Source organism: Pristis pectinata, chromosome 3, assembly GCF_009764475.1.
Source record: "Pristis pectinata isolate sPriPec2 chromosome 3, sPriPec2.1.pri, whole genome shotgun sequence".
NCBI lineage: Eukaryota > Metazoa > Chordata > Chondrichthyes > Rhinopristiformes > Pristidae > Pristis > Pristis pectinata.
Window position 1 is genome coordinate 66,675,815 of NC_067407.1, and position 25,088 is coordinate 66,700,902.

The following is a 25,088-nucleotide window of genomic DNA, read 5'->3' on the forward strand; positions in this document are numbered from 1 at the left end:
ATGCAGACCATCTGGACCTGGGGATTTGTCAGTCTTCAGCCCCATTAGTCTACCCATCACCATTTCTTTCCTAATGTCAATCCACTTCAGTTCCTCTGTCACCCTCTGCCTTTTGTCCATCCTTACCTCTGGGAGATTTCTCACGTCTTCCCCCGTGAAGACAGATCCAAAGTACTTATTAAATTCGACTGCCATCTCCCTGTTTCCCGTAATAATTTCACCCGATTCGGTCTTCAAGGGCCCAACATTGTTCCTAACTAACTTCTTTCCCTTCACATACCTAAAAAAGCTTTTGCTATCCTCCTTAATATTCCTGGCTAGCTTGCCTTCGTACCTCATTTTTTCTTCCCGAATTACCTTTTTAGTTAAATTCTGCTGCACCTTAAAAATTTCCCAATCTTCTATCTTCCCACTCAGCTTGGCTCTGCCATACTTCTTCCTTTTTAACACAATGCTATCTCTGACTTCCTTTGTCAGCCACGGTGGCCCCTTTCCCCTCTTTGAGTCTTTCCTTCTCTGGGGAATAAACTGATCCTGCACCTTGTGCATTATTCCCAAGAATACCTGCCATTGCTGTTCCACTGATAATTCTGCTAGGATGCCCGCCCAGTCAACTTTAGCCAGCTCCTCCCTCATGGCTCCATAGTCTCCTTTGTTCAACTGCAAAATTGACCCTTCTGATTTGCCCTTTTCCCTCTCCAATTGCAGATAAAAACTTATCATGTTATGGTCACTACCTCCCAATGGCTCCTTTACTTCGAGTTCTCTTATCAAATCTTGCTCATTACACAGCACTAAATCCAGAATAGCCCTCTCTCTGGTCGGCTCTCGTACCAGCTGCTCCAAGAATGCATCCCGGAGGCACTCTATAAACTCCCTTTCCTGGGGTCCAGTACCAGCCTGATTTTCCCAGTCCTCTTGCATATTGAAATCCCCCATAACCACTGTGACATTACCCTTGCCACATGCCAACATTAACTCACTATTCAGCTTGCGCCCAATATCCATGCCACCGTTCGGAGGCCTGTAGATAACACCCATTAGGGTCTTTTTGCCCTTACAGTTCCTCAGTTCTATCCACACTGACTCTACTTCTCCTGATTCAATGTCCCCCCTTGCAAGGGACTGAATCTCATTCCTCACCAACAGGGCCACCCCACCCCCTCTGCCCACCTTCCTGTCCTTACGATAGCATGTATATCCTTGAAAATTCATTTCCCAGGTCTGATCTCCCTGCAGCCATGTCTCCGTTATCCCAACAACATCATACTTACCCATTCGTATCTGAGCTTCAAGCTCGCCTACCTTATTCCTGACACTCCGTGCATTCAGATATAGGATTTTTAACCCATTTCTCCTCTCTCCATTCATACTAATGTTCCGAAATTGTGTAGTTCCTACCTGAAATCTACCCTCCATCTCGCTATCCTCTCTCTCATTCTGGATCCCCTCCCCCTGCAAATTTAGTTTAAACCCCCCCGAGCAGCATTAGCAAACCTTCCTGCAAGAATGTCAGTACCCCTCCAGTTCAGGTGTAAACCGTCCCGTTGGAACAGATCCCATCTTCCCTGGAACAAATCCCAATTATCCATAAACCTGAAGCCCTCCCTCTCGCACCATCCCCTCAGCCACGTATTAATCTGCCTAATCTTCCTATTCCACTCCTCACTCGCATGTGGCACAGGTAGCAATCCTGAGATTGTTACCCTGGATGTCCTACCCCTCAACTTAGCACCTAACTCCCTGAACTCCTTACGCAGGACCTCCTCTCTTTTCCTGCCCACGTCGTTAGTCCCTACATGGATCACAACATCTGGGTTCACGCACTCCCTCCTGAGAATAACCTGAACCTGATCTGAGATATCCCGGACCCTGGCACCAGGGAGGCAACAGACCATCCGGAATTCCCGATCATCCCCACAGAATATCCCATCTATCCCCCTGACTATAGAATCCCCTATCACTACCGCTCTCCTCTCTTCCTTCTTCCCCTTCTGAGTTGAGGGTCCACTCTCAGTGCCAGAGACCAGACCTCCGCAACTAGTTCCTGGTAGGTCATCCCCACCAACAGTATCCAAAGCGGTATACCTATTATTGATGCATACATACCAGCCTTTGTGCAAAACAGTTGCCCCTCAAGTTCCTATTAAATAATTCTCCTCTCACCTTAAACCTATGCCCTCTAGTTCTTGATTCTTCTGCAAGCAGCTTCAGTCCTGTTACCATAAGAAAATACTATACAAATGTTCCTGATTGTTTGAGGCCTGCAGTATGTGTTGGGGAACTAGTGTCAGATACAGCATACACAAAGCCTTGAAATGCTCCTGTAGAAACAGTAAAGCCACATTGGTGGTCTATATTTTACAATGTGCTCACCAATGTTTACAGATTTAGATTGATATTTGAAAGGGCAGCATGCTGGTTTCATGGGGTAGTATTAATATCTACCAGGTTATTTTGATTGGCAAACGAAAATAGTGGGCATGAAGCTGATGTGATCTTCCAATAAACAATTCAAAAACATGAAGCTCCATCGACAATTCAACTTGGCTCTGTGTGGTATTGAGCTTTGTCAGAGTCATACAGCATGGAAACAGGGCTTTCTGCCCACCGAGTTCATGCTGACCATTGTGTGAGCATGTGTGTGCGGGCGTGTGTGTGTGTGAGAGAGAGAGAGAAAGATCAGGACTACTTGAGTTTAAAATATAAGTGAGGCTGATTCCTTGGTGGTATAATGGTTAACATTCACCTCAGTCTAACATCAAGCCAGAGAGAAATCAAAGTGGGAGTCTGCGTTGAATAGAACAGGAAATATTCTGGGAGTTTTAATGGGAAAATAAAGGGAATCTCCAGCCTGATCTCAAATGGGATTGAGCAGCCAAGTAACTGTCTTGCATAAGCAGACACATGATGTACAGGCGCTCCTCAGGTTACCACAGGATTCCGTTCCTGAGAACTGTTTGTAACCGGAACAGTTCGCAAGTTGGAAATGCAGCCAACGTGCAATATCTTTAAATGAAAACATAGGCCAACCAAAGCCAATGTGGAGTTAAGCCAGGGCGTTTAACTCAACCATTCAGATTTCTCTGCAAGATGCAATAATATTGCCACAAACCAAGATCCCACACGGCAGAAGATGCCTGCAGTCCCACAGCAATCGGTAAATCCATATCACCAGTTTTGCAAACTCTCTTTCATATGTATGGACTGTACATACGTTGTGTGCTCATAACCTGGGGAGGGCCTGTACACAACTAAAGAAATTATGCTGATAAGTGTGGCATGGGTCAGAATTAATCAGCAAGGTTGTTGTGGAGATTGTCACCTCATTGAAGGGTGGAACTTTGAGGGCTTGGCACGTCCGCTTGAAGTGACTAAGGGAATTGACTAGACCAGTGCAAGAAAACTGTTCACTTTATAAAGCATCGTCAGATAAGGATAAAGGTAATAGAATGCAGAATAAGTTAGCACAAAGGGTCAATACAAAGAGCAGTAGAACTGTTGAGAAGGTAGCTTGGGCTGGATGAGGTCACATCACCCACTCACTCACAAAAGCACCAATCCCATCATCATCATAACCAGCTCTTGCCTGGGCAGCATTTTCTGCCTCCACCAACCCACCCACAAGCCCATCCTACAAGTCAATGCTCTGCAGCAACTTGCTTTCTGACATCACTGCTAAATATTCCTTCAACTGTTTCGAACAGACAGTACTTCTTATTCACTCATGATAATATCTATAGACCACCCTAAATTGCCCCCATCCACTGGCATAATCACAGTGCTGTTTTGTCCGAAGTATTATTTTCCAGGTTAGCTGTTAAACTAAGCTGCTCAACAAGGCAAAGATCGCTCAGCAGCTTATTGTAGAGGAGGAGATCTCTTATATATTGCTAACATTCATTCCTAGCTGACCCCACCAAAACAAATTAACCATTGACAGATTACTGAACAGTGATTACTACTAATTGGTGATTCATTAGCTGTGAGGAATCTTAGGATATTGTGAGGGCCTGTAAGACTTTATGTTTATAAAATCATTCTTGATGACCAAATTTCAAGGCTAAAATTCCCAGGTTTTTCCAATCTTGTTTCATGTCAGTTTTTTGGCTGATAGTTGCCCTGTCTATCAGTTCTTAAAAATGTTGCTGCATGCAAAGGCAAGTTAGAGAAGTTCAATGAAAATCCTTTACTGAAGACAGCAGCTCTCAACCAATGGCAGTGTTCATACAACAACGTATCAAAGGTCACACCACATAGTACCTCATTTTTTAAAGGTACACCTATATAAGACACTGCTTCCCCTTTTAAAAGATATTAAATCTATACAAACAATCATTTACTTACCTGCATAAAGCTGTGCAATTGGTTAACTATTTACATTAATATCAGATGTAAATTTAACTAAGTAGAAATGCACTTGATCACTTTGTTGCTTTATTCACTGAACTCTTCACTGTAAGCTGCACTTTATATCCACTCCAGGCACTGTTAACTCCACTGCAGCACTTGCCCAAACAGGCTTCATGCACATCCAGTCTCACATTCTGCTCTGAACTGTGGCTTTAACATTATTGTTGTTACTGTGAATACATGGTCTTGACCACCACCTTCCTGGTGACACCACAATACCAAACTGATCACTCAACTCATGGCTCCTAATTATCATCTGCTGCAGCAACTACAATTGAGCATGGCATATTGCTCTATACCATGAACTCAGTCCTAACAATCTCTACTTGTTTTACTTTTTAAGGCTTTCCAGTTTTCTGTCTCTGCTTTCACTCCATTTTGCATCCTGACTCCCATTCTGACTCACTGTAGACACATTTCATCTTTCCTCTGTCTCTTTTGGAACCACAAGTCATCTCCTCTGACCTTCCCTTTCTATAGTCAACTCCTCCATAACCGCACCGTCTGTCTTGCCACACTCTGGCTACGCTGTCTTGGGCTAACCTGTCTTGGCATCCCCTGTAGGACCTCCACAGCTTGTGAGCTGTCTCCATGTTTCAGTCAGGTCCTCCCCTGAAGCATCCAACTTAGTCTGTGCTTGGTTCTGACCAAGATCGTACAGTGGTGTCAGCAAGTGGAGCTGCTGCCTCACAGTTCCAGTGACACAGATTCTCTGACCTCTGGTGCTGTCTGTGTGGAATTTGCATGTTCTCCCTGTGACCTGGTAGGTTTCCCCCTGGTGCTCTGGCTTCCTCCCTCACTCCAAAGATTGGTAGATTAGCTGGCTGCTGTGAATTGCCCCTGGTGTGAGGAATCTGAGGAGAGTTGATGGGACTGTGGGAGAGTAAAGTGAGATTAGTGTCAATGGATGCCTGTTGCTTAGTGCAGACTCAGTAAGCTGAAGGGCCCCTTTTTGTGCTTTATGGCTTTATTCCGCAATTCTGTAAACAACAGAGCCTTGTAGGCACGTAGCTCTTCCACCGAGCTCACAGAGTCTCATCTGCTCCATTGGTATCGCCTGTGCCAGACTCAGTATCACCATACCACTACACCCCATGCAGATCCTTCTGCTTCTCACCTTGCCTGTGGATTCTTGTTAACAGCATTTTCTGTTTTTATTTTAGATTCTTGTTACGGCACAGCCGTCATCCTGTGAACTGGGTCTTTCATTGGTCAGACTCTTCCTCTGAACCAACTACCATCACTTTGCAAGTAGCCTTGCTCTTCTGAAAATGTCCAGTCACTGTCCAAGTGATGCCTCCAACTCAGGTCACTCATAGTGCTGTGTCTTCCACTGATCCTGGCCTTGGATCACCTTTCCCACTGGAATACTTGCCCTGGTCTAATCCATTGGCCAACCTGTTGTTTTGCTTTGCAGGTCCATTTTGTGGTGGTGGTCTCCAGAGGCATTTCCGTAACCAACACCTTCAGTCCTAGTGTCTCACTGCCACACCTGGTTCACTAGTTCACTCCCAGTGAAACAGACAAATGCCCAGCTCTTACTGCGAGACATGCAGACGGTCAGCACTGCTAACAGTAAATGCCTTCAGTATTCTCTTTATGTCAAGGAAGTTATATTTTTTGTTGATAAAGTCCACTCATTGCACAATTGAAGATATTATGGTACCGTTCACTGCCATGCGGCTTCACCCATGGCTCTATAATTGCAAGGTCAGGCTATACATCACAGAAATAGGCCCTTTGACCCACAATGTTGTGCCGAACTAATTAAGCTAATGACACGTTATCCCTTCTGCCTGCATATGATCCATATCGCTTTATTCTCTGCATATTCATGAGCCTATCTAAGAGCTTCTTAAACACCTCTATCGTATCTGCTTCCACCACCACCCCTTGCAGCGTGTTCCAGGCACCCACAGTCTCTGGGTAAAAAATCTTGCTTCTGACATCTCCTATGAACTTTCCCCTTCTCATTTTACCATGCCGTCTGGTATTAGACATATCGACCCTGGGAAAAAGACTCTGGCTGTCTACTCTATCTAAGCCTCTCAATTTTATAAACTTCTATCAGGTCTCCCCTCAGCCTCCGACACTCCAGAGAAAACAACCAAGTTTGCCCAACCTCTCCTTATAACACATGCCCTCTAATGCAGGCAACATCCCAGTAAACCTCTTTTGCACCCTCTCCATAGTCTCTGCATACTTCCTATAATGGGGTGACTAGAATTGAATGCAATACTCCAGATGCGGTCTAACCAGAGTTTTATAACTTAGTTGATAACCTTCTGCACCTTGGCAATTCAAGTGCTTGTCTGGATACTTCTCAAATGTTATGAGAGTCCCTGCCTCCTCCACCCCTCAGACAGTGTGTTCCAGATTCCAACCACCCTCTGAGGGAATAAGTTCTTCCTCAGATCCCCTCTAAACCTCACCTTAAACCTATGCCCTCTGGTTATAAACTCTGGGGAAAAGTTTATTACTGTCTACCCTATCCTTTCCTCTCATAATTTTATACGTCCCTTCAGCTTTCTCTGCTCTAAGGAAAAGTATCCCAGCCTCTCCAATCTCTCCTCATAACTGAGGCACTCCATCCCAGGCAATATCCTGGTGAATCCCCTCTGCACCCTCTCCAGAGCATCACATCCTTTCTATATTGAGGCGACCAAAACTACATCCAATATTCCAGATGTGACCTCATCAGTGTTTCATAAAGCGGCACCATAACTTCCTTTGCTCTCCTATTCCTTTTCCCAGTTAATGATGGTTAGCATTTTTATGTTTTCTTTATTAATCTTTCTACCTATGCTGCCACCTTCAGGGATCTTTGGGCTTATACATAAAGGTGCCTTTGTTCCTTAATATTCCCTCAGACCCTATCATTCATTGTATACTTCCTACCCTAATCTGACCTCTCAAAATGCATCACTTTGCACTTATCAGGATTAAATTCCTTTTGCTGTTGGTCCCCCTAATTTACCAGCCTATCAACGTCTTTCTGTAGCCAAACATTATCCCACTCCTCATCCATAAGACCATCAATTTTTGTACTCTACAAACTTACTAATCATACCTTCTACATTCATATCCAAATCATTAATGAATATCACAAACACCCTCTGTCCCCCATTTCCAAGCCAATTTTGGATCCAATGTCTTCTCTCAATTTTTTTAGCATGCAACACTGACATGCTTCGGCCAAGCACTGGGTGTTTGCCTCCCAGAAAGGCCTTATGTTTAATTTCTTGGCTCACCTTTTAGCCCAAGCTTCACACTCCTCGCCAGAAGAACTGTTGCGAAGTTCCCTGTGCAATGTTGTTGGTGTACCACATCTGCCCTTGTAGAGAGCACTCTGTACTACTGCACTTTCATCCCAGGTTGTACTTACTTTCACTGTCCCAGCTACTGAAACAGTAGCCATCTAACTATCATTTACCATTAGCATTTCATCGGGAATGCAGCCTGTAACCCTACGATCATGGTCCATAAATATAAACAGGCACCTGGACCATTCATCCACATAGGCAACTCAACAGCTCACCTCCCCATCACTTGGAGAATCTCTCTAGTATTCGTAAATTGGTAAATTGGTTCATTATAGTCACATGTACTAAGGTACAGTGAAAAACTTTGTTTTGCATGCATCCATATACTGTAGATCATTTCATTACAACAGTGCATTGAGGTAGTCCAAGGGAAAGCGATAACAGAATGCAGATTAAAGTGTTACAGCTACAGAGAAAGTGCACTGCAGGCAGACAATAAGGTGCAAGGCCATAACGAGGTAAACTGTGAGGTTAAGAGTCCACTTTATTGTACTAGGGAACCGTTTAATAGTGTTATAGCAGTGGGATAGAAGCTGTCCTTGAGTCTGGTGGTACGTACTTTTAGGCTTTTGTATCTTCTGCCTGAGGGGGGTGAAGAGAGAATGTCCGGGGTGGGAGGGGTCTTTGATTATGTTGGCTGCTTTACCAAGGGAGCAAGAAGTGTAGATAGAGTCCATGGAGGGGAGGCTGGTTTCTGTGACATGCTGAGCTGTGTCCACAACCCTCTACAGTTTCTTGCAGTCTCGGGCAGAGCAGTTGATATACCAAGCTGTGATGCATCCCGATAGGAGGCTTTCTATGGTGCATTGATAAAAATTCACAAGGGTCAAAGGGGACATGTCAAATTTCTTTAGCCTCCTGAGGATGTAGAGACATTGGTGAACATTCTTAGCCATGGTGTCTACGTGGTTGGACCAGGAGAGGATATTGGTGATGTTCACTTCCAGGAGCTTGAAGCTCTCAACCCTCTTGACCTCAGCACCACTGATGTAAACAAGAGCATGTACACCACTCCCCTTCCTGAAGTCAATGACCAGTTCTTCTGTTTTGCTGACATTGAGGGAAAGGTTGTTTTCATGACACCATGGTATGATATCTGTGTGCAACACCATGTTGCTCTGTCTCAATGGAAAGATTTTTCAGACACATATTGTCAAATAGCAGACTTACTTGCTGATGTATCAACGAGCATATATAAAGTTAATTCTTTAATCAATAAGCTGGCCTTAAATTTATTGCCTTTATTATGCTCTTTGAGAATGCAATAGATACATTTCCACTTCCATCTCTGCATTATCTAATTTTGTACTGTGGTCTATATCAGTCCCCTTGCGTCCAAGACAAGAAGATACCACCATCTTATTAGCAATTTCTTTTTTCAGTGAGTTGTATCCCCCCTACAATATTCCTACTTTGTGGCAATAATAACTCCAAGGAAACCTGAATGGAAATCTTGAGGCCGGGTGTTCCAGTTGTATCCCTGGCAAGACACCCACCTTTTGCAGCTGTGTGACCTACCAGTTTCCTTCCAAACCTATGTAGAGTTCATGAGGTTCAGCCCCATCAGAGATCGCAGCACAATTACCATCTCTGTGGGCTCATTCTTTTCTTGAACCTCAGAATCGTGCCCTGAGCAAAACTTCCTCACCTGTTTCTATGCTGGCAGGTATATTCTAGATATCCTCTTGAACGTTAAGTCCAGTGTCTCAAGTAGTTTTGCCTGAATCCTCCCATCCACCAGTCCACGCCCTGAACAATCCTGCAATGCCTGGTGTAAAAAATCTGGAAGTTGCAGTGTTTTGCTGGTACCTCCAGCTGACCACATGTTTGCCAACCAGTTCCATTGGTCTCTGGATGCATGTGCCAAACTTATCGTCTTGAAAATCTGACAGCACTAGATGTCTCCAAAAACACTGTGGGAAGCTAGAGAAGAAATTGCAGGAGCCTTGGTTGAGGTATATGCATCATCGTTAGCGACAGATGAAGTGCCAGAAGACTGGAGGGTGGCTAATGTTGTGCCTTTACTTAAGAAAGGCTGCAAGGAAAAGCCTGGGAACTATAGACCAGTAAGCTGTGGTAGGTAAATTACTAGAGGGGATTCTGAGGGATAAGATGGTTTGATTAGGGATAGTCAGCGTGGGAGATCATGTCTCACGAAATTGAGTTTTTTTGAAGAAGTAACCAAGAAGGCTGATGAGGGCAGAGTGTTAGATGTGGTCTATATGGACTTCAGTAAGGCCTTTGATAAGGTTCCACATAGTAAGCTGCCATGGAAAGTTAGATCGCTAGGGATCCAGGGAGAGCTGGCTAATTGGATACAAAGTTGGCTTGATGGTAGGAAGCAGAGGGTGATGGTGGAAGGTTGTTTCTGGGACTGGAGGCCCAGGACTAGTGGTGTTCCCCAGGGCTTGGTGCTAGGCCCATTATTATTATTTGTCATCTATATCAATGATTTGGATGAGAATGTACAAGGCATGGTTAGTAAGTTTGCAGATGATACTAAAATAGGTGGTGTCGTTGACAGTGAAGATGGTTATCAGGATTTACAGAGTGATCTTGAACAGCTGGGTAAGTGGGCCGAGGAATCACAAATGGAGTTTAATTTCGATAAGTGCGAGGGGTTACATTTTGGGAAGACAAATGAGGGTAGGACTTTCACAGTGAATGGTGGGGCCCTGGGGAGTGTTGTAGAACAGAAGGACCTGGGAGTGCAAGTACATGGTTCCCTGAAAGTGGCATCACGGGTAGACAGGGTGGTGAAGAAGGCTTTTGGCACACTGGCCTTCATCAGTCAGGGCACTGAGTATAGAAGTTGGGATGTTGCAGTTGTACAAGACGTTGGTGAGGCCACATTTGGAATATTGTGTTCAGTTTTAGTCACCCTGCGGTAGGAAAGATGCCATTAAGCTGGAAGGAGTGCAGAGGAGATTTATGAAGATATTGCTGGGACTTGAGGGACTGAGTTATGGAAAGAGGTTGAGCAGGTTGGGACTGTTTTCATTGGAGCGTAGGTGAACAAGGGGTGATGTTATAGGGGTGTATAAAATTATGAGGGGCATAGATAGGGTCAAAGTACACAGTCTTTTTCCCAGGGGTGGGGAAACAAGAACTAGAGGACATAGATTTAAGGCGCAAGTGGAGAGATTTGGCAGGAACCTGAGGGGCAACTTTTTCACCCAAAGAGTGGTCAGCATATGGAATGAACTGCCAGAGGAAGGCAGATACAATAACAACATTTAAAAGGTACTTGGACAGGTACATGGATAGGAAAGATTTAGAGGGATATGGGCCAGACATGGGCAAATGGGACTAGCTTAGATGGGAATCTTGGTTGGCATGGACCAGTTGGGCCGAAGGGCCTGTTTCCATGCAGTATGACTCTCTTTCCAACATGCCTTAATATTAGACCTTATCTGCAGACTCACCTAGGTCTTGTATGTGCCTGCCCTACCACCAGCAACAACACTACCTTTCTCTTCTAACAAAAGGCCGTGTTTCTCCATAATCTCTGCTAGGACACTTCCCATATACTGGACAAATAGTCAATTTCCTCATTTTTTTTCTCTCTGGTTTGCCAACATCTGCTATGGTCCCCACCTGCTGTCTTCACTGCTCTATTTATTTTCTTTATAGTAAATTACCACCCTGCTCTCTCAAGCAACAACACCACAAACTTGAAGGCATTGAAGAACACATAACATAGAACAGCAGAGCACCAATGTCTGCGCAATGTTGGCTCTTTATTGTTGGTGCTTGCAAAGGTAGAACTATCAATAGAACCTTCTTTATTGAAGACTGTAACTCTCAACAGCAGTCTGACACAACAGTCACATACACGGTAAGCTCACACATATATAATATGCCTACAATCAGTTCTTTATCTCAGCGGCATTGCCAACACATGAATCTCACCATTGTACGTGGCAACCAGAACAGAAGCTGCAGCTCCAGTTGATCTAACCAAAACCACGTACAGTTTCAGCATTACCACAGTAACTACTTCTGTAAAGATCTGCCAAGTCCTCATTTGGAGTCACAGACTCCAGAATCGTAGCATCATACAGCAGTTACACTAATCCTACAGTGATCCCACTTTAATCCCATCAATTCCCCTCAGATTCTACCACTCACCTAGACACCAGGGTTAATCAGTGGAGACAATTAACTTACTAACACACACATCTTTGAAATGTGGGAAGAGATCAGAGCACCCAGAGGAAACCTATGTGATCATTGGGAATATGTGCAAGCCCACATAGATGGCACTGGAGATCAGAATCGAACCCTGGTCAATGGAGCCGTGAGGCAGCAACACTATGTGCTGAGCCAATGACCTGCCCTCCATCTCACTGAACATCCCTCTTTCTCTCGTTCCTTTGTTTTCCTCTGTCACTGAATCTTATGAATGCTGTGATTGCTGCTTCCTAATACTCTCCGCCTTGAAAATCAATTAGTTCCTCCTCTTAATGCTCTTTCCTCCCACCATGTTGTTCTTTTGGTTAGGTAAGCAAAAATTGGGTCAATGATCTCTCATTCATTTCTAAAGACCGAGTGAGCCAAGTTACAAAGCACTGATCTTAGACCTTGCCCTGAATGAGTTCCAAACCTTGAACAGTATCGACCAGTAGTAATACAGCACAGCCTCCATCACTTTCAGACTTGATTACACACTTGTCACTCAGACATGTACAATTCACAATCTTTTTTCTGGCAAATGCACATGGAATCCGTCATAATTGCAATACATATCTGAATTAGTGCATGATCTTGGCACAGCTTTAAAAAAATCATTCCACTGCACCTTTACACAAGAATACTAGAAAATAGGAGCAGGAATAGGCCACTCATCTCCTCAAGTCTGCCCCACTATTCAATGTGATCCCGGCTGATCCATGTTGGCCTCAACTCCTCTTCTGTGCTAGTTCTCCATAACTCTCAATTCCTCAATCTTTCAAATATTTATCTATCTCCACCTTAAATATATCTCCTGATCTGACCTCTATCACCCTCGGGGGCAGAGAATTCCAGAGATTCACTTTACCCTGAGAGAAGTTTCTCCACATCTCTGTTTTAAATGACAGACCCCATATTTTGCAGTTACGATACCTTGTTTGAGACCTCCCATTAACATAGGAAGTTTACAAAAACACAGTCACTGGGAAAAAGTACAGATAATACAGGGATTAAACCAGCACTGACAGGGTCACAATCACCAGGCTGAGCTTCTTTTCCCTTCAATAGGGAAGAACAAGGGCTGTCCTGATAAAGGTCTTTAAATTTATGACAGGCTTTGATCGGATAAAGGTAGGGAAGATGCTTCCACTTGCTTGAATAAAACCAGGAGTTATAAACATGAGACAATTATTTCCAATCCAAAATGGAATTCTTCATTCAGAACAGTGAGAGTGGGGACCTTATTGCTATGAGAGACCCCAAGACACCTAGAGCACAGAATTAAAGGTGGAGCAAGATAGCTATAACAGGATCAGAATGGCTGAAATTGAGAGGTAGGAGGGAACTAACATAAGGGGCTAATACCAGCATATACCAAGAGGCTGTGGCCCATTTACCCAGTACACAGTTGTAAATGAGAATGAAAAGATTTCATCCCTTCAAAACTATTGTCAAGCTCCAGACCTGGGCCTCTGTACCTCCCTCTGCAATTGGATCCTCGACTTCATCACTGGGAGACCACAATCAGTATGGATTGGAAACCTCATCTCCTCCTCACTGACCATCAATGCAGGTGCACCTCAGGGCTGCATGCTTAGCCCCCTGCTCTACTCTCTCTATACCTCCGACTGCGTGGCTAAGCACAGCTCCAACGTCATCCAGAAATTCACCAATGACACCACTGTTGTTGGTAGAATCATGAATGGTGATGAGGAGGCATACAGGAGTGAGATAGGTCAACTGGTTGAGTGGTGTCACAACAACAACCTTGTGGTCAACATCAGCAAAACCAAGGAACTGATTGTGGACTTCAGGAAGGGGAGGTCAGGCGAACTAGCGCCAGTCCTCATTGAAGGGTCAGCAGTGGAAAGGGTGAGCGGCTTCAAGTTACTGGGTGTCAACAGCTTGGAGGATCCATCCTGGGCCCAGCACATAGTTGCAAACATGAAGAAGACAAGCCAGCGTCTCTACTTCCTTAGAAGTTTAAAGAGATTTGGCATGTCATTGAAGATAAACTTTACAGATTCTACAGTGGAAAGCATTCTGACTAGTTGCATCACAGCCTGGTATGGAAACTCCAATGCACAGGAATGCAAGAGGCTACAGAGCCCGATGGACTCAGCCAGTTCCATCATGGGTACAGCTCTCCCCACCATTGAGGTCATCTACAAGAGGCAATGTCTCAGGAAGGTGACATCCATCATTAAGGAACCCCACCATCTGGGCCATCCCCTCTTCTCGATGCTGCCATCAGGCAGGAGGTACAGGAGCCTGAAGACCCACACTTCAGGATTCAGCAACATCTTCTTCTGCACTGCTACCAGGTTCCTGAACTGACCTGAAAAACCCTAACACTGCCTCAGACTATATTGCCCTCAACTTGCACTAATGTCGTTACATTTATTTTGTTGTGTAAGTTATGTATAATCTATGTTAATTTAAGCTTATGTGATTTATGTTTGTCATGTTTGTAATGTGCTGTGCTGCTGCTGCAAAAAGCTAATTTTCATGGCATTTATCCCCTGGGTATATACGTCCATGACAACAAACTTGAATTTGAAAGATGAGAAAAAGCTTCATTGAAGAGGTGGTTCATGAAGCAGGCGAAGACATGGAAAAAGGTAGCTGAAGAGATGGCCAGAGATGAGAGGGCAATGTAGACAAGGTCTAAATCAACTCGTGAGATGAGGACTTTTGCTGGTAGAGGGTGGCACTGGCAGCATAGGTGCATTAACAAACTTAAATAGACGAGTGGAAATCACACAAGATCACAAGACAAAGGAGCAGAAGTAGGCCATTTGACCCATTGAGTCTGCTCTGCCACTTCACCATGAGCTAAACTGTTCTCCCATCTAGCCCCAATTCCCGGCCTTTTCCCCATGTCCCTTGATACCCTGACTAATTAGATAACTATCAATCTCTTCCTTAAACACCCCCAATGATCGGGCCTCCACAGCAGTATGTGGCAAAGAATTCCATAAATCCACAACCCTCTGGCTAAAGAAATTTCTCCTCATCTCTGTTTTAAATGGGTACCCTCTAATTCTAAAACTGTGCCCTCTTGTCCTGGACTCACCCACCAAGGGAAAGAACCTAGCCACATCTACTCTGTCCAATCCTTTCAACATTCGAAATGTTTCCATGAGGTCCCGTCTCATTCTACTATACTCCAATGAATACAGTCCAAGAGCCGACAAACGCTCCTTGTATGTAAGCCCTTGCATTCTGGGAATCATCCTCGTAAATCTTCCCTGAGCCTTCTCCAACATCAGTACATCCTTTCTAAGATAAGGGGCCCAAAACTGCACACAGTATTTGAAATGAGGTCTCACCAGTGTCCCATAGAGCCTCATCAACACCTCCTTACTTTTATATGCTATTCCTCTTGAAATGAATGCTAACATAGCATTTGCTTTCTTTACTGCTGATCCAACCTGGTGGTTAACCTTTAGGGTATCCTGCACGAGGACCCCCAAGTCCCTTTGCACTTCCGAATTTTGAATTTTCTCCCCATCTAGATATAATCTGCCCATTTATTTCTTCTTCCAAAATGTACAACTGCACATTTCTCAACATTATATCTCATCTGCCATTTCTTTGCCCACTCTCCAAAACTGTCCAAGTCTCCCTGCAACCTTTCTGTTTCTTCAACACTTCCTGCTCCTGGTGTCATCTGCAAAGTTAGCCACAAAACCATTTAATCCATAAACTAAATTGGATTATGTTAAATTGGAAGCAGTCATTGCAATTTAACTTGACCAAGGGAAAGTACAGGAGTGATGGACAAGCAGGACCTAGTACAAGATAGAGGTAGCTTCAGATTAACTGGTTTATGATGGCAGAGTGTGAGAGATTGGCTAGGAGAGGAACTCCAGTCTAAAAACCATAACGTCATGGATGAAGGCTTCACCAGCAGCTTTGGCTACCATTGGATTGTAAAATGGAAACCAAGTAAGAGCAGTTCAACAGAGGGAGTGGCATTAGTGGAGTTTGGTGTGTTTGACCATAATCAAAACTTACAATGAGGTCAAGGAAATAGAAGGCAGAGCACTCCAGGAAAGATGGGCATGGATTCGGTAAACACATTCAAGGATTCTGGAGAGAAAAGGGAGTTTGGAAATGGGATGATAATCTTACAAACGACTGGTGAGTACTTCTGAGAACCAGAGCTATGACATGAAAGATAAAGGGAAGAGGGGAAAGTGTCAATGAGACAGGGGCTAGGAAAGGTTGTGGGGTGTTCAGGTTCATTGGCAGAGTGGGGCTGAGAGAATAGGAATTGGATCTCATGGACAAGATAAACTCAGAGAAGCAAGGGTTTCAGTGAAGGACCAGAACAAGGGGAAGGGGGAGGTACAATGGATGCAGCTGAGCAGATGGCAAATGTCCACAAGCTCTTAGTACTCATTGGAGGTGAGGGTGGGAGGGGCAGATGGAGAAGTTTGGAAATGCAGTGAAAAGTGAGGATTTTCCTTGTATCCTGGAGTTATAAACAGCTTTGGAAGTGCATGATTGATCCAACACATAATGTCTAAATTGGTTGCATCCCAGATGAGCTCAAAGGTGTAGACAGACACATCCCACATTCCCAGCTCTGATCAAATGTAAATTCTTAACGTGGTGTCACATCAGAATTCTCACTAACTGCTTTGATTTAATAGCGTCAGTTATAGTTCAACAATTAACCCCTGAACTGCCAAGCTCCCACAATTTACCCCTGATTTGTCATGTTTGTGGAAATTTGAGAAATTGATTCCCTATGGGCATTTTTCACAAACTTTGCATGCTCCAAAATCTTGGCAGCTGATTTGTGTGTGAGCCAATTTGCGTAGAGCAAGATCCCAGAACAATGATGAAAGTTGAGGGATAAATCATAACCTAGCAATTGGAACTCCTCAAAACAGTACCATTGGATCTTATAGCTGATGGGCGAATGAGCTCTCAATTTCATGTCCCATCTGAAAGTTAGCACCTCCAACACTGCAACACTCATTCAGCACAGAACTGGAATGTCAGCTGAGAGTGTGTGTGCTCAGTGGGGGTCCAACTCATGGCCTTTTGACTTGAGGCAAGAGTGCTACTCAATTATTCCCAGACCGACAGTATGATACAATCAACCCTGACCCAAAAATATTTTGCAATTGGCCCAGTAATCCTCATTTACATCACTTGCCGCACTGTTATTACTGAAGCACTCGAAATCTAGAAAATCAGGATTAGACTATATCCAGCTGACATCTTGCTGTGCGTCAGTTGGCTCAGTGCTGGTGTGTTCTGTGCCCCGGCTCTGCTTCAGAACAAGCCGTGCCTGTGGCACTGACAGAAGGAACTTGTAGTTCCAGGAGAGCAGAGTACCCACTGGTTGCTTTGATGTGGTTTTATCTCTTTAGAGATAAATCAATTATTTCCCCCAGAATAAGCTTGATTCATAAAATTTGTGAATATATATATATATGTGTGTGTGTGTGTGTGTGTGTGTGTATGTGTGTATGTGTATATATATATATATATATATATATATATATATATATATACACATACACATATATATATATATAAAAATAAATAAACACACACACACACACACACACACACACACAGGTCGTCATTCACACTACAAGGTGACGTCAATGGCTCCTTTACACATATTCCATGATCAACCAGTCGGAGGGGTTCTTTTGGTATGGGTCCAGCCCTTGGGGTGTAATGGTAACAGGGCCCTGAAGTGTCTATGGTGGCTGCCTGTGGCTTTAGTGCATCCCTCAGCACCTGGTCCAGGACCCTGGAATTTGCCAGTCTGCACTGTAGTCATGAGCAGCTCCTTGCACTGGAAGACCAGAGAGTTTTGGGTTGACCACACAGTTCCCTTCACTGAGTTGATAACTTTCCAGTGGCAGTTAGTCCTTGGGAATGGGCGTAGAGCTCTGAGTCCTGTGTAACGCTGCTCTCGGGGCAAACCTCGATAAGGACCACTACATCCCTCTCCTTAGCAAACACACACCCCACTACACTATCTTCTGCATTCTGTTTTCTTTTTACTATCTCAATGTACTGATGTGTGGCATGATCTGCCTGGATGGCACGCAAACAAAAGTTTTTCACTGTATCACGATACATGTGACAATAATAAAGCAATACCAATACTCGAAGAAATGTCCTTATCCTCTGGAGCACTCTGTGGTTGGACTTAGGCTCCAGCTGTACATGGAGGACCTGTTGGACCTTCCCACTTCCAGCCCAGCAGAGGTCCTAATGATGACATGTTCTGCCACGTGACTGACCATCTGCTTGGGGAATGGGTTCCACCAACTCCTTCCCCCACAGCCACTCACGGACATTCTGTGCAGACCACTGACTTTGGTCAAGGCGGCATTTCTATACAAACCTCTCCTCTAGAGACAGGTGGTGCAGACTGGTCGAAGGGAATGTCCCACGGCACCCTGACCAGACCTGTCCTTTTAGACACCAGGGTTTACACACAGCTATACTCACACAAAGGCAGCCATCAGGAGAATTTGGAGCAGGCTGAGGCAAGAGGCAGAGAGTGCCAACCTTCCCTGCATGGCCGCCAGAGGCTACCACCCCATGCTACCATATGACACTGAAGAGGAATTTCTTCAGCCACAGGGCAGTGAATCTGTGGAATTCGCTGCCACAGAGGGCTGTGGAGGCGAAGTCATTGGGTAAATTTAAGCCAGAGATTGACAGATTCTTGATTGGTAAGGGGGTTAAGGGTAATGGGGAGAAGGCAGGAGAATGGGGTAGAGGAAAGGGGAAAAAAAAGCCATGATGGGCCAAATGACCTAGTTCTACTCCTATATCTTATGGTCTTATGAAACACTCAGAGCCTACCACCCCAACATTCTCGAAGGTTAGCGTCCCACACACTCTGAGGTTACCACCCCAACACTAAAGGACAGACTGGATCACAACCCTACCAGAGACAGCGCCGCACTCATGACAGTACCACACCCTGTCAGTGAGGGACCCACACCCTGTCAGTGACAGTGCCACACCCTGTCAGTGACGGACCCACACCCTGTCATTGATGGACCCACACCCTGTCAGTGACAGTACCACGCCCTGTCAGTGAGGGACCCACGCCCTGTCAGTGAGGGACCCACGCCCTGTCAGTGAGGGACCCACGCCTTGTCAGTGACGGACCCACAGCCTGTCATTGATGGACCCACGCCCTGTCATTGACGGACCCACGCCCTGTCATTGACGGACCCACGCCCTGTCAGTGAGGGACCCACGCCCTGTCAGTGAGGGACCCACGCCCTGTCAGTGAGGGACCCACGCCCTGTCAGTGAGGGACCCACACCCTGTCAGTGACAGTACCACACCGTCAGTGACGGACCCACAACCTGTCAGTGACAGTGCCACACCCTGTCAGTGACAGACCCACACCCTATCAGTGACAGTACCACACCCTGTCAACAAACAGGAGAATTCTCTTCCTACGGGTCTCTGAGAGACAGTGATTAATACCAGTGGATGGAAGCTTCAAGTGTCCTGGCTCTCCATCGCCACAGGGGGTTAATTTCCTGCGTGTGAACCATCGCATGCCCCAGCACATTCCCATAGACAAAAAACTTCCATGGTTGGGGAATCGGTTGAAGGAACACTCAGGTGCAGTATTTTGGGAAAACCAAAGATATCACCAGCTCCCTCTACATGGGCAGACGTACCATCAAACAAGTGGGGGCAATTTTGACACAGCTACCTGTATTTAAGGCAGCCCAGCAGGGGCAGCAGGGGAGCTGCAACCGTTCTGTCATGGGCTGCAGCCTGAACAGCCAGCCTTGCTTCTAATGATTCAAGGGCCACACACACACACACACACACACACACACACACACACACACACACACACACACACACACACACACACACACACACACACACAGAGCCATCAACAGCTCACTGATTCCCGGCAAACGTCATTAATTACATGCTCCAGGCCTATACACCTGCTGGCTCCCCCTCCCCCAGCCCTCAGCCTCAATCTCTCAGAGAAAAGATGCTCACCGGCAGCAGCCGAGGCACAAACAGCCGATGGCCCATCCCCAGCAACTCCAGCAGCCGGCAGGCATACTCATTCACCATCTTGTGGCCATCGTCCTGTGCTTCCTGGGCTTTGGAGCGGGGGTTCTGCACGGCCGAGATGGAAGGGGCGGAACAGGGAAGCCCCTCTTCTGTCAGGAGGAAGCAGGACGGATCCAGCTTGCTGGCTCGGGAGTCGGAGTGTGCAGGAGAAAGCAGGGTGGTTCACCTCGTTCTTAGGACCGGGTCGTTGCCGAGCACAGGCTTGTTGGCATTGTGTGGTCCATGGAAAGGCGACAGCACGTTTGTGACTGCCTGCAGTCCGCGCCGAGGAGCCCAAGCAGAGTTGCTCCTGCTAATGTAGTCGGTGAGCTCATCGCCCCTGGCTGGAAACGTGACGGCTGCTGTTCTCAGCACTGATGTGAATGTGTAATGAGGGAGCCAGCCTGCAAGCCCACATCTCATGGGAGCTGCCTGCCAATGGGGGTGGGAGGAGGGGGGGAGCTGTGTGAGACACCTCAGCTACCAGCTGGCTCAGTCCTTTGACATGCTGCCCCCAGCCCCTCCCCTCCCATGCAGACAGCTGGCTGCGATGCACAGCCTTAGCAGGCAGCAGGACACACATTGTTCAGTGGTCCAGCCTCCCTTATGCTGTGTGCTCTCCTTAATCTTTGTTCTCTCTGCAAATGTGACATATTGATTCAGACTCAGCCCTAACGACTTGCGTGGTGGCTGTTGTTTAAAGTTTATTTGTAACGATGACATGTGTTTTTTAAAATGGCAGTCCCCTCTGTGAGCATAGTCACCTCCCAACATCCAGGATCGGGTATGTGTCCCCAGCAGGGTATAAAATCATGAGGGGCATAGATAAAGTGAATGCACACAGTCTTTTTCCCAGGGTAGGGGAAACCAAAAACTAGAGGGCATAGGTTTAAGGTGAGAGGAGAAAGATTTAAAAGGGACTTAAGGAGCAACTTCTTCGCACAGAGGGTGGTCAGTATATGGAATGAGCTGCCAGATGAACTGGTTGAGGCAGGTGCAATAACAACATTCAAAAGGCAATTGGATAAGTGCATGGATAGGAGGGGCTTAGGGGAATATGGGCCAAATGCAGGCAAATGGGACTAGTTTGGTGGGCACTGTGGTTGGCATGGATGAGTTGGGCTGAAAGGCCTGTTTCTGTGCCAAATTACTCTATGACTCTAACTACATTACTCTACATTCCTTTGCTTTCACTCACACTGCAGATTTACTCTTCACTTCATCCCTATCGACCTATTACATTGCCACTGATGACACTGGGGTCAGCAAGTTAAATGTAACCTACCGTGTCTATACCATGTCTCTTTGTGAACTCTGTTAACACTTTGCCCATTTTCCTGGATGTTGCATCACTAACATGGCCAGGATTTATTGCCAATCCCTAATTGCCCTTGGGGGGGGGGGGGGTGTGGCTTGGGTTTTCTTCTCGAACTGCAACAGTCCTTCTGGGGAAGGTGCTCTCATGGCAATGCTGGGGGCTTGGGGTGGGGGTGGAATTCCAGGACTTAGACCCAGTAGTGATGAAAGACCGATAGGGGTAGAAACCTGATGAGTTAGAGATGTGCTGTCGGAGTAGCCTGGACAAGTAACTGTTGTCATTTTGTAGGTGGTGCTCACTGCAGCCACCATGTGGCAGTGGTGGTGGGAATGAATGTTTAAGGTGGGTAATGGGATGCCAGTCAAGCTTTGTCTGAGATGGTGTCAATCTCTTGAGTGTTCTGGAACTGCACTCATCCAGACAAGTGCAGAGTATTCTATCACACTCCTGACTTGTGCCTTGGAGATGCTGAAAAACCTTGGAATGTCAGGAGATGGGTCACTCACTACAGGATACCCAGCCTCTGACCTACTCTAGTGGCCATGGTATTTTATGTGGCTGCTCCAGGTGAGTTTCTGGTCATTGGAAGGGGAGCGATGGTAATGTGATTCAGCATTAAGAACAGGCAGTCAGTGGAGACGATTATTGCCTGGTATTTACGTGGTGTGGATGCTACTTGCTATTCATCAGTACATTCTTAAATGCAGTCTGGGCCTTGCTGAGTGCAGGCATGGGTTACTTCATTGGCTGAGGAGTTTCAAATGGAATTGAACATTGTGTAATTATCAGCAAACTTCCCCTTTGTGACCTTATGAAGGAAAGTCATTGATGAAGCAGCTGAAGGTGGTTGAGCCAAGGACATCGCCCTGAGGAGCTGCTGCAGAGGTATCCTGGAGCTGAGATCATTGACCTGACAATCAAACATCTTTCTTGTGCATGGTATGCCTCCAACCATTGGTGCCACACCCGGTCAAATACTGCCTTAATATCAAGGGCAATCACTCTTACCTCACCTCTGGAATTCAGCTCATTTGGACCAAGCTGCAATGAGGTCTGGAGCCGAGTGTTTCTAGTGCAACATAAAGTGGCCATTCTGAGAAAATACTGCTTGCTAGCACAGGAAAGGTTAACCATCCCAGCCTACTTTTCTAACAGGCCATGAAGGCCTGGAGTAGTAGAACAGCTGTCTACTCACAAAACTTGTTCCTTGCTTGGTACCACAGTAGTTAGACAAAAAGTATATGAACAAGGTAGGTAAATAAATCTGAAGAGGCACAACAGATGTTGCAATCTGAAGTAACAAACAATCTGCTGGAACAACTCAACGGATCAAGCAGCATCTTGGGGGGGGGGGGGGGGGGGGAGAAATTGTCGATATTTCAGGCTGAAACCCTGCATCAGGATGGAGAGTGGAGAGGCGAGACGGCCAGGATAAAGAGGAGAAGGAGAGTGGTGAGAAAGAATTCCTAGGTGATTGGCAGACTGAGGAGGGGTGTAAGATAACAAGGCAGGTGGTGCCAGGTCGGGGAGGGGAGTGGGGGTGGAGTTGGGAGACAGTGGCAGGTGAATGATGGATGGAGGCAGACAGAGAGAGAGGAAAAACAACAGATGGAGCAAGGTGGGGGGAGGGGAGGGTGAAGGTGGAGACAGCGGCTGGAGGGAGATAAGCAGCAACACAAAGGGCCGCCAGTGCTGGATACTGATAAGTAAAGGAGGTGAGAACGGGAACCACTGGGGGAGAGGTGAAGGGCAGGTGGAACTAAATGGGGAGGGAAGAGGGAGAGTAGTGGGGAGAGGAGGTGTGTGAAGTGGGTGGATGGAACCAGGAGGGGTAAGGTGACGAAGATGGGTGAAGGAGGGCTGGGGGGGTGTGTGGAAAAGGAGACAAAAATGGGAAGACTGGAAGAGGATCAGAAGGAGAGGGGGGTGGGAGAAAGGGGTTACCTGAAATTGGAAAACTCAACATTCATGCCATTGAGTTGTAGACTACCCAGACGGAATATAAAGTGTTGTTCCTCCAGTTTGCATTGGGCTTCATCCTGGCAGTAGAGAAGGCCAAGGATGGACAGGTCAGTGTGGGAATGGGAAGGGAAATTTAAATGGTTTGAACTGGGAACTCAGGATGTCCATTGAGGACCAAGCAGAGCTGCTTTGCCAAACGGTCGCCCAGTCTGCACTTGGAGTCGCCAAATAGACCTGAAGTGTCCACCTGGTCAAGAAACATTATAGTACTACAAAGGAGATGATTCTGCCTCATCTCTTGTTGTGGGATAGCCCATATTTTTGGTGTGGAACCAGAAGTGATGATATACAAGGAATTTTTTTAAGGATAGAGTCCTACCCTAAACATTTAGTGGCATCATGCAGTATGGTACTCCATTGACCAGCCTTGCTGTCATTTGGTTGCATGATCATAGATATGCTGTTGCACTGTATTCCAAAGAAATATATCAATACATCCATTCTTGATGCAAGGAGAGAGTCCAGAATGTACTGTACAGATACCAGATCATTGAAGGGATACAAGGAGGAGGTCGCTTTGTCACCATTGGAACTACTAAGCTTATTAATATATAAGAAGAGGGTGATCATTCTGTTGGGACTGTACTATAGGCCCCCAAATAGTCAACGGAAATTGAAGGAATAAATATGTAGGGAGATTGCAGAGAGTTGCAACAATGATAGGGTTGTCAGAGTAGGGGATTTTAACTTTCCTATTATAGACTGGGAGTGCCATAGTGCAAAGGCTTAGATAGAGTGGAATTTGTTAAGTGTGCTCAGGAAAGTTTCCTCAGGCAATATATAGAGGGCCCTATTAGGGAGAGGGCAAAGTTTGATTTACTCTTGGGAAATAGGGCCAGGCAAATGACTGAGGAGCACTGTGGGACCAGTAGCCATAGTTCTATTAGTTTTAAAATAGTTATGGAAGAGGACACGACAGGTCCACAGGTTCAAGTTCTAAATTGGGGCAAGGTGAATTTTGGATAGGAACTTGCAAAAGTTGATTGAGTAGGTTGTTTGCAGGCAAAGGGACCTCCGGCAAATGGGAGGCTCTAAAAGTGAGATGGAGTTCAAGGTCTGCATATTCCTGTTAGAGTGAAGGACAAGACTGGCAGGACTAGGGAATCCTGGATGACAAGAGATATTGAGGCTCTAGTCAGGAAAAAGGAGGCAAGGGTCAGGTACAGGCAGCTGGGATCAAGTGAATCCCTGGAGAAGTATAGGGGATGCAGGAGTGTACTTAGTAAGGAAATTAGGAGGGCAAAAAGGGCGCATGAGATAGCTTTGGCAGAGAAGATTAAGAAGAATCCAAAGGGATTGTATATTCAGGGGGAAAAGAATAACTAGGGAGAGAATAGGGCCCCTCAAAGATCAAAGTGGACATCTATATGTAGAGACGCAGGAGACGGGCGAGAGCCTCAATGAATATTTCTCCTCCATTCTTACCATGGAGAAAGACATGAAGACCAGGGAACTTGGGTAGGTTAATGGGGATGTCTTGAGGTTGGTCCACATTATGGCAGAGGAGATGCTGGACATCTTAGAACATATGAAGGTAGATAAATGTCCAGGGCCTGATCAGGTATATCCAAGAACACTGTGGAAAGCTAGAAGGAGCCCTGGCTGAGATATACGCATCATCATTAGTGATGGATGAAGTACCAGGAGACTGGAGGATGGCTAATGACTGCCTTTAAGAAGGGCTGCAAAGAAAAACCTGGGAACTATAGACCAGTGAGCCTATCCTCTGTCGTAGCTAAGTGCTAAGTTAT

At 45.8% G+C, this 25,088-nt stretch overlaps 1 protein-coding gene across 5 annotated transcripts in view; it reads right to left on the reverse strand.

The window, feature by feature from the left end:
* rabgap1l (RAB GTPase activating protein 1-like) overlaps nucleotides 1-25,088 on the reverse strand; it is a 396,343-nt gene that overhangs the window by 89,048 nt on the left and 282,207 nt on the right. The window contains exon 1 of one of the 5 annotated variants that reach the window (XM_052010820.1): nucleotides 19,941-20,431. The exons of the other annotated variants lie outside the window; for them this stretch is intronic. Within the exon in view, the coding sequence (XP_051866780.1) occupies nucleotides 19,941-20,018 (78 nt within the window). The 5' untranslated portion in view covers nucleotides 20,019-20,431. Of the gene's footprint in view, nucleotides 1-19,940; nucleotides 20,432-25,088 lie in introns of those variants that run through there. 5 annotated transcript variants of the gene reach the window in all.